Source organism: Phoenix dactylifera, chromosome 7, assembly GCF_051530095.1.
Source record: "Phoenix dactylifera cultivar Ajwa chromosome 7, Ajwa_hap1_PhDact_Kaust_v1.1, whole genome shotgun sequence".
Lineage (NCBI taxonomy): Eukaryota > Viridiplantae > Streptophyta > Magnoliopsida > Arecales > Arecaceae > Phoenix > Phoenix dactylifera.
In genome coordinates this window covers 3655748-3666509 of record NC_143196.1, presented here as the reverse complement: position 1 = coordinate 3666509, position 10762 = coordinate 3655748, and the positions used below count along the sequence as shown (strand labels likewise).

The 10762-nt window shown below is 39.2% G+C and overlaps 1 protein-coding gene across 7 annotated transcripts; it reads left to right on the top strand.

The window, feature by feature from the left end:
• The first annotated feature begins 3657 nt into the window (after window positions 1-3657).
• Window positions 3658-9633, top strand: LOC103709256 (uncharacterized). Of its 7 annotated transcripts, none has more exons than XM_089924181.1 (3): window positions 3676-3830; window positions 3919-3968; window positions 6938-9633. In XM_089924181.1, the coding sequence occupies exon 3, from the start codon at window positions 6947-6949 to the stop codon at window positions 8564-8566; it is 1620 nt and encodes a 539-aa protein (XP_089780307.1). In that variant the 5' UTR covers window positions 3676-3830; window positions 3919-3968; window positions 6938-6946; the 3' UTR covers window positions 8567-9633. The 7 variants fall into 7 exon arrangements, with proteins under 7 accessions (XP_089780312.1, XP_089780307.1, XP_089780311.1 ...); XM_089924185.1 differs by having other exon boundaries at window positions 3919-4325; XM_089924184.1 differs by having other exon boundaries at window positions 3919-6026.
• Window positions 9634-10762: the final 1129 nt, after the last annotated feature.

Below are 10762 nucleotides of genomic sequence, written 5' to 3'. Positions count from 1 at the left end.
CTAATAAAGACCCCAAAGTTTCTTGAATTGCTGAAATTTAGGCTTCACTCAAAAGAAAGAACCATGGAGCAACCAGATGCAAAGTAAAGGAAAAGTAAAGCAAGAGTAGAAAGATAGAGAGATACCCATTAAGCTAAGATATAGACAGATGATAAGGCAAGAAAAGTAAGCCATATCCAGACCATCAAAGAAAACACAAGCACATGAATACTTTAATTATGGTTGGGAAGATGGAGCTGCCTCTCCCCAAAAGGTGGTGTGCATTGAGTTCCTCCGTCACCTTCCAATAAATGAACTCATGGGCTTCTCCTGAGCTCAAAATTCAACAAGAAAATAAACAACCATGCTAGGACCAGAAGATCTAAAAATTCCTTGTAACAATCCAAGAGAACATTAAGATGCCTTTAGAATGAAGCCACATCCTCCATTGTAAGTCCTTTCCGTTAACTCAAAACCATTACAACCTTCAAAGATCTCCCATCCTTCCTAGGTAAAAAGTATACACTAAAGACATGGAAAGAAACTACAAGAAAGGATGGAACGCCAGCAAGTTCAGAAGAATCCATGGAAGAAGACACTGCATGCCCTGCAGTTGACGACCAAGCTCTTCAGTTATGGAGGGGGTTGGGCCCGGTGGGGACGAGCCGCTTCTCAACACCATACCTTGGATCGATTTCCTTTGGTGGTGGTTGGAACCGACTTCTTCCAAAATGAAGGCGCCGAGAAGGAGGACGGTGAGACGAGGAGAGAGAATTCCCTTCATGGTGTTGGTGGTGGTGGAAGAAGTGATGGTGGTGCGCCAATGGAGCTTCATGCAGTGATGATGCCATGGAGAGTGGAATCCTAGATATCAATAAGAAAAGTATGGCGACGTAGACGAAAGGACGAGAAGTAGAGATGACAGCAATATCGGAGGGGGGAGAAGTCTTCATGCCTTAGCTTTGAGGGTGGCAGGAAGAGAACTCAGAAGATGAAAGAGAGGGAAGGGAGGTAGGGGAGGAAGGAAGTTGGTGGTGGCTTTTAAAGTCCAAGGCAAGAGTCCCATGAAGCGGTTTGGCAAGTGGGTCTCCCTCTAAGCCTCATGTCTTCCAATGGGATGGTGTGGAGTACTGAAAAGGAGGTAGGTTGGCATGGACCCAGTGCATAGAAAAAGACCTTTTAGAATGGCCTTCCAAAGCTGGGGAATGAGCCAACTGGAACAGATGGATGATACTCGTGAAAGAGAGCCTTACCAATAATACATAGAAAGGGATACCAATTGTACTGGGGTTTGAGGGGACCATTTGAGAGAGTGCAGGTCTGACTTACCAGTTCAACAAGGAAGAACTCTTAAGATGGGGACATGACATTATTATAAAGTGATTTGCTACCATAGCTACTAATGTTTTTATGAAGAATTCGGAGCATGGAAGGATGTATGGTAGAACTTGTATGCATAAGTTTACAATAGTACGATCGTGTCCTGATCCGGATTCGGGGCGTGACATTTAGTGCTGAAATATGCCAACAAGTTCAATGAATTAGGTCGGTTCTATCCTCGGCTTATGAAAAATGATCAGAGCAAGGCCAACATATTTGAGCAGAGTTTGAGATACGGGATTCGATCCTGGTTGTCAGTTCTGATTTTTACCAGTTACAGGAATGTACTGGACAGGGCTCTGAAGGTTGAAGCTGAGCTGATTAGATCCGAAAAAGAAATGGGTGACCAGAAAAAGCCTAGGATATCAAGAAGTCAGAATGATTCCATGCTATTTTGCTGAAATAATGCAGTGTTAGGATACATTGGGATGTTTCTGAGGCCTTTTGTCCTTTTGATGTTTTTAGTATCATGGTGCAAACTGTTGAAGGTATGTCTGGCTCCATGAATGTGATTCCATGAAAGAAAAAAATGAGGTAAGAGTGCAATTAGAAACCAGAAACACCAATGCAATCCAGTTGCTGGATTGTTGTCTGATAGCTATGCATGGCTTCCTTATACAGTGTTACGTGCACAGTGTCTGCGACTCCTTTTAATTCGAACCCTTTCTTGTTCATCCATGTAATAAGCCCCCCTTCTCAGGCCAAGTGCATCGAGCTTGGAAACTTCTTGAGCAGGCTCTGGAAGCACTTTGCTTCAAAACAATATAATTGCGCCAAACTAAATTAGGAGTGCAACAATCTTCCTTCTGCGGGCATCATTTACGTGTCATGCACTGAAAAGTATTAAATTTACTCCACAAGGGACCCATGAATAGACAACCTTCTTTTCTTAAATAGTAATAGCGAATTTGATTATTTTCGATTGCAATTTAAAAGATAAGACTATATATAGATACACACACAGATACATACACATGCATATATACGTGTGTATGCTTGGAGAGAGAGAGATGAACTTAGCTACACTCGAGTGGATTTCCATTTCAATCCGATCAACTTTATATTGGAATATAGGGATCTCACAACGACGATCCAAGAGACCTCTAACTTATGCATCAACTAATCAATATATATATATATATATATATATATATAGTTTCATGTTATTTATATTATCTAATTTTAATTTTGACCACTTGAAGCATAAGCTAGCTATCTCATATGATTTTTTATATATAAATAATTTAGAGATAGTAGATTATATCCAATGACTCCGATTATCAAAGTGGGACTCTTATCGTCTGATCTGGACCTAACCAAATTTGATTGAAGATCCACTGCATGGTCAAGTCTAACTACATATATACATACATAAAGAAGAATATAGTAAGCCTAGCAAATGAGAGATATTTAAACAAATGTGCGGGTACAAAGTGCAGGTCAAAGAAATATATACATATACATCTAAATTTAGCAAGCCTACCATGACCTAGATATCTACCCTACGACACAAACATTTCTTATACCTAGTTGTCATCTAGACTCCAATGAAGCACTTTTATTACCTACTCTTCATCTAAGTCCATCAAATCATCCTTGATCCCCTCTTTTTCTAGAAGATCTTAATTCTCTAAGAACATATGCTTCTCCATAAAATTTTTCATCGCGCGCCTTTGCTAAACATTTGATGAGACATTGGAGGTTTGTGTCCTTCCTCTAGTATACATTATTTGAGTTGAGATCAATTTGTTAATAAGCAAAAACACAGTGCTGCAATCTAGTTCCAATAACTATCACCATAGGAGGTTTCATCTCCAAGATTTCTAAACATCAGCATCATGCCTTGGTGGAAGAATCTCCAAAGTCACAAGCAAAGCTGCCATCTTTATCTTACATAGAGGTGCATCCAAGTGGCCTCTAAGGTTGAAGTAAGCTATGAAATTCACATTCCACAACAAAAATTCCAACACACACATACATATACATGTATGCATATGAGAAAAACGTTCTCATTGGTGCCAAATGTAAAGGAATATAAGATGAATCAAATCCAAATAAGTGGAAAAAAAAAATACTAACTTGAAGTCTGAATTAGAATCGATCAACTTGCCCAATCCAACAGAGTCTAGTTGTAGGAACCTAAAGTCGTTAATTAATTGAAACACAATTTGGATCAAAATCTAAATCTATGGGACCCACATTGCAGACCCTGCAAGTCAAGCCAGAGCTGTCCCCAACCGTCCAACCAGTGGACCCATCGATTATCATCCATCAGACGGCTCAGATTTCATCCGAGCTCAAGCAAAGTCGGTCACGTGTGGACTAAAACAGTACCCTCTTCGGGAAGGAGGAGGGAGAGCGAGAGGGGGACCTCCGGCGCATCGTAGTCGGTCGCTGCCCATCGAATCTCCTTCGATCTCATCGAATTCGTCTCAGTTTTTAGTTTGATTCCTGAGCTACTTGAATCCGACGTAAGTTTCAAATCCCTTAAAAGTTCGAAAAATTCTCAACTTTTGGGCGAATCTGATCCATTCCACACCGTTTGTTTGATGGTTTCAGATGTTTCGGGATTGAGAAAAATTGGAGAGAGCTGTTAGATTTATCTCTAAGTGATTTGACTCAGTTGTTCGTTTTGTAATTCGTTTTTTTTCTGAAGTATTTAACTCCGTATTTTTGGTGAATATTTCATCTCGGTGTAGGGGAGATTAGGGATGTTTCAGTTGAGGTTTTGCTGGAATCCGTGGAATTTTTATGGGGGTTTTGTTCTAGGTTTATTATCGGTTAGGGTTTCTATATTTTGAGGGAAAATGGGCGTAGGTGAAGGGTGAGAGAGTGCGACTTGATCTGGATTTTGCTGGCGTGCTATTGAAGGAATGAAATCTTATTTCAGGCTTTCTTTTGATCATCAATAAGCGTCGGTCTTTGCGAACTTTGTTGGGTGATTATTATTGCAAAATTTAGATCAGGTCGGGTGATATTCTGGGTCTTGTGAATGATCATAATCTTTTGTTTTTCCATCGCCAATGTTATATCTTAAGTGTTCTCCATATTAGTGAAATTTATGTGAATTCTCCTCGTTAGTTTTCCATCTTCTGTTGAGTAATCTACTTATTTACCTTCCATTATTAAGGTATCAAACTTATTAACTGACGTTCCTCAGAAAAGGCCAGAGTGGTTGCTAATGTTTCTATCACTTTCTCTCGCAGCTTGATTTGGTGATTTCAAATTCTTGGATCTGTTTTTTTGTTGACCATCTTTCTTTTCATCTACTTGTTGAAAATGCTGGCTATTGGTTTATGATCTTTAACTTGATTTAGAACTTCACATATTGTCCTGCTTTTATTTCCGAGAATTCCTTGGCACTGTATTCACCGGTGATGCATATGTTTACCAAAGTTCTGCACGAGTTCTTCATTGTAGCCATCTTTCTCACGATTTATTCCATATCTTACTAGAAGTACCTTTCTATCGTTCCTTTCCTTTGTAATGAATTTCCATAGCAAGATCACGCCTTTTCTAATTGTATTTCCTTATGTTAAGACTCCTTTTCTTTTTCTGAGTTTGATTTATTCACTGCTTTTATGTGTAAAATCTTGACTCTTTCTCGGTTTGTTATTTGGTGGACATCTTTCATTCTTATCAGCCTACCTGTTTTGTAGAAATTGTCATGCACAGACCTTCAATCATTCATTGCCCACTGTTTGGTTTTTGAGTTCTCTTATGGTTCTTTTAAGCAGGGTTTGCTCGCGTATCATATTTTAGATCTAGTACTTTAATGGAAAGTATCAATTTGTGCCCTTCCTAGTTTACAAAGCACTGGTTTTTCTTTTTGTTCAATGCACAATTTGTTATTTACTCACCTCAGATGCAATTTTTAGGTTCCATTTTCTCTTCATTTATCAATTGCTGTATATATTGCAATATTTCCCTTTTTTTTGAGATAATATTGCGTTGCTTCCGTCATAGTGACATTTTGTCACGATCTTCTTTGCTCTAGGTATTAGTATACAAGTTTATAACCACTTATCTCTTTTTCATGGCCAAACCTGTCACTACGAAAGATGATGCATTCCATCAAAACTCTATTCAAAACTTACTCTTGGTTGCTTTCCTATTATAAGGCCCAAATATTATGTCTTCCTCACGTTCAATATGCAATCTAAAGCTTCATTGTATGTGTTCCTTCAATTCTTAGTGCAGTATGTGAAGTAACTTCTGTAGCACTAAGCTCAAGTGCAACACTACTAAATGACTTTGCTAGTATTTTCCAAAATATTCTTTTACTTGTAACTGTGATTATCAGTTGATGATGGATTGTATATAGAACTCAAGACCAGGATTTTAGCGCAAGTCCTTGGCCGCATGATATAAGAAAATTGGAGCTTTTTTCCATCCCAGTGCTCCTGTTGAGTGGTTCCTTTAAATGGAGTGATTTATAAAATAGGTCAGTCTCATAGGATGAGAAATGATGGAGACAGGGCAACTGGTGGAGTGGCTGCTAACCTAAGTGAGAAATGGAGAAAGGAGATGTGCACGTTCTGCTTGTTATGCTGTGTTGGGTTCAATTAATGCTGAGGCTTGACCTATCTTTAATGACCACCAATGTTGTGTATTGTTGGACTTTGTTTGGCTTTATCATTCTTGAAGGTTAATGATGGTCGTGATGGGTAAGATAGAAAGTCACAATTTGTGAAAAACTCCATAATGTTTTTATTTTATCCTTCAATGTCTATTGCTGTTCTTGTTCATTGTTTGACTGCTACTATTGCATGATGTTAAATTATTGATCTGAATAAAGTTAATACGTGTGAATTTATATTGGTAAGTGCCACTGTTCATTTAAACTAGTGTAGTTGTCATGGTTATTATTTAAGTGCCATATCCTGTATTGTGATGTGGAGTACAAGTTTTCTGTTTCTAAATTTGCATGACTTGTGATCAAACTAGTCCTGTGTATCTAATTGACATATATGAAGAGTGATTGTGCATTGGTGTCATGCTTCAATTGATTTCTTTTTTGTTTTAATGTAGGTGTGATAACATTCATGAGCTGTATAGATTGAGCATTGCCTCCACATTTAGTTGGCAGTGCTTTGCAGGAACCCCAGAACATCATTTAGACATGCATGAGAACTTGAGAGTTGAACACATCAGACTTAGACCAACCTTGATAACATGTCTTCAGAGCTCCAAAATATTTTTTTGACAGACATGAAAAATTAAATGTAACATACTGAGACCAACTGTGAAAAATTTCTTTTATACCATGCTGAATAGCTGCATGAGTCATGGTTCTTTTACATCAGGTCTGTAATTCAAGCATTTGCTGATATAGTTGAACCTACCATGCTTGATTACTTATTAAGATGCTCTCTATTATTTGCCAAACAAGTCTAATTGTAAGAGCTGCTCATTGGGTCATTCATGGTGGATGTCTGATAACTGCATCTTCAATGATTATCCAACTTTTCAGTTCTGTATTGTTTGTATATTTCTTAGTTGATGGCATGCAGTGCTTTTTCGCTTTTTCTGCCTAAAATTGCTTTCCTCTCAGATTCGTATATATCTGCATATGTAGGAAGATTAAATGTCTTACGAAGACAAGGCAATGGCCAGTCCAAGTCTTCCACAAAAGATTATAACCCCAGAATCATCGAACTCCAGTGAGGCATTATCCACTTCAAACAAGGAACAGCCTCAAGTGCCTAACCAGCAAAGTGTGGCATTGCATGGTCCTGTGGCTATCCTTTGGGACATCGAGAACTGTCCAGTTCCAAGTGATGTTCGCCCTGAAGATGTTGCAGGCAACATTCGAATGGCATTACGGGTGCATCCTGTCATTGAAGGAGCTGTGACAATGTTCTCTGCTTATGGGGATTTCAATGCCTTTCCTCGGAGGCTGAGAGAGGGCTGCCAGAGAACAGGGGTTAAGCTCGTAGATGTTCCAAATGGTAGAAAAGATGCTGCTGACAAGGCTATCTTGATTGACATGTTTCTGTTTGCTCTGGATAACCGACCGCCCTCTTCAATTATGTTAATATCAGGTGATGTGGACTTTGCTCCAGCCTTGCATATACTTGGTCAACGTGGGTACACCATCATCCTCGTTATCCCTGCTGGAGTGGGTGTTTCATCCGCTTTGAGCAATGCGGGAAGGTTTGTCTGGGACTGGCCCAGTGTAGCCCGTGGTGAAGGTTTTGTTCCTCCAAAAAGTTTTATTCCCCGTGCGCCTGATCTTGCAGGCTATCTCATGAGCTGTAGTTTGGGAGACAACACTGACTGTCAGAATGAAGAAGAAGCAATTGTGTATAGAGGAATTTCTCAAAGTGAATACACCACCCGAGGTAACATCAACCAGTTATATTGCTACAACTCTTCTCATGTCTCTAGAGAACTTTCTAGGGCCTCTCATTCCTTGGCAGATTACAGCAGCAATAATTTAATAGCTGGGCCTTATTTAACTTCCTCAAGGTCTCAAAGTCTACCATCTGGTCTAAGTGAAGGTCCAGTAGGGGATCAGAATAGTAGAGAAGAGCAGATATGGTGGGTTCGTCCAGGAGATATTCAGGGTTTGAAGGGTCAGCTAGTGAGGCTGCTTGAAATGTCTGGTGGAAGTTTGCCTCTTGTACGTGTTCCTTCAGAGTATCTTAAGATCTTTGGACGGCCACTTTACATGGCAGAGTATGGAGTGTATAAGCTGGTGCACCTCATTAAGAAAATGACTGATGCTTTGGTTGTTGTTGGGAAGGGACACAAGAAACTGCTCTGCCTTCGTAACTCGGCCGACAGGCATATGAAAAAGTGTCCGAGTACACCTGTCATTTTGAGGAAGGACAAAAAAAGAAAAGGAGTTCTGGAAGAGAATGTGGATGTTGGTGTATGTGCTCATTTGGGGAGCTCCTCCGATGAGTTCTCGGATGATGAGAGGAATGTTGACACTGTTATAGGTGCAGCATATGACTTCGGTTGCCATCTCGAGAGTTTCAGACAGGAGGTTCAAGAGCTTCTTGTTTGTTACTCCTGTCCTGTTCCCCTCAGTAATTTTGAGGCTCTGTATGAACAGCGGTATAGAAAAGCTCTCGACTACCGGTGTTTTGGAGTGGATGGGCTGGAGGAACTGATTGGGAAGGTGAGAGATGTTGTGGAATTGCGTGAAGATCAAGGGAGCAAAAGGAAGTTCCTTGTATCCAGCTGCGCAAGTGGATAAGGCCCAGTTCTAGTCATGCCCACTCTGATATTCCCCTAGATTTGATAAAGCATGCTTTTCTGAAGTCTTATGTGTTGGGAAGTGTTTGCTTTCTCTTACCTTTCAAGCTTTTTACTTGTTATGCATCCAGCACTGAGATGACACTGATTTTTTTGAAGTGTCTGTAAATTACGTATGATAGTGCAGAAAGATGTATTCATGCATTCATGCCTGTGCTGCATGATCCTTCAGTAATTAATGTTGGTAGATTGGAAAGCCAATGCTATACACAAGCTTCCTGTTCCCTGTTGCCCCTTTTTCCTGTGTTGATACAGATGATTTTTTTTGGTGATATGGGGTACATAGGCATGCTGGCATGCATCATTATGATTTGAATGGCTTTACAAGGGAGGCTCCAACTATAAACTCTGTAAGATTTATATTGTACATGGTATCACTAGATGCTGCTCTATCAAGATTGTCCAAAGTTGCAGTGCACCAAACTCTAGAGATCAAACCCATAGAGCAGAAGGCTGGTAATATTACATGCTTGTGGTTTACGGTATGTTGGAACTGCATATGATAAAGAAGATCCAAAGGCATCCTCAAACTATGAAAAATGTCCTGCTGTTTATGGATGACTCATAAGATGCTGAAAATATCTAGCACAGAATGACAAGGTGGTAAAAGTAAAATTGGACTCTGGCTTATTCTTCATTGAGCATGATGTGTTTAGTTACAAGTCCGTGCAAAAGAAGATGAAACTACTTTGCATCATGGACAGAAACCTGATGTTGTCACCATCCTTAGCACGTATCAATGAGTTTATGGGAGCAAATGCATACAACTCCTAGCTTTTGTCAACAAGTGAGTATTAGATTCACAACAGATTTACAGGTTATGGTGTTGGAAGGCATCCATATGAAGGTATCTTCATTTGCTTGCTAGAACTTCCCTTGTGCTTGATGATTTAGGATTCTTAGCTCTCAATGGTTTGTGTTTTTTGTCAAATTGTAGAGTCAAACTTGTGCTTCAGGTCTTTGTTCAATATGGTTCTCGCAATCTACCTTAATTTGCCCTTCTTTTCATCATTGTTTAAATTACTTATATCCATTTCTATGTAGATCAATTTTAACTAACCAAAGGGTAATGCGCAAACATTTTTTCGATTCTCAAAGCAACTAATAAAATGGTAGCATTCATTTGTTTTGGATTGTGGAATTCGATCCACTCTACATGATGAGCAGAGGGCTTAATCACATGCTAAAGAAACCTGCTTTATATTTCACTGGACTTATGCACATATTTATCAGTCCAAAACAAATACTGGATAATTCATTTGTAGCATGGTTAAAGCAATTTCATCATGTACTGAAATTGGGGGATATTAAGAACTTTTATCTTTAGGTGGAGGCACCTCTTTTTCATCATGGTAGTATATATGCACTTGATGTTCTAAATCTATAGCCTGTATGTGCGCTCTCCAAGCCTGCTTGTTATACTATGCTGTCAAAACTATTAGGTGCACGCTTATCTTTTTCATTTTTGGTGAAGTTATTGGTTCATGTCGAGCCATAAAAATTTCGAGGCCACGAAAGACTTGAATAATTTGATCATATCTTGAGGCAGGTTGTTGCTCAAGAAAATGTCTTGAGATGGATGGAGATGATTCATTACATCGCTTTGCAAAATGCTGGGTAAGTGAATTCTCAAATAGATAATTTCTTGGGGTGATGTTTCTTATTGGAGATGGGAGACAAAATGTCAAGAGTTTCTTCCCTGCAACTTCGTTCTTTTTTTAAATTTAAATTTTAATATTCAGACCAAAATAATTTTTTCATGCAAATCCAGTGAAGGATGGTGTTAGGCAAAGCAATACTTCCATTACCTAGATTGATTTGAGTAAAAATGTGATGAATTTGCTTGTTTTGTATTTTTGTTTATTACACCTCTTCTTCCCTTTCCAGGTTGAAAGAAATTAGGAAACCAAGAAGGTAGGTTTCCCTTTCTTTTTAATTGGTCATCCAACTAATATTGGCAGATCTTCTCTTACCACGTAGTGGTGAAACTAATTCACAAAACATTGGTGTCAAGTTGAGAAACAGCCACAAAAGATTGTTAGCTCCTGCTGATCATTGTTACAATGAATGTTTTGGATCATATTTTGACTTTGAATGACCATGCATAGGGCGACGATCTCCCGGTGTCCGGCGTGGT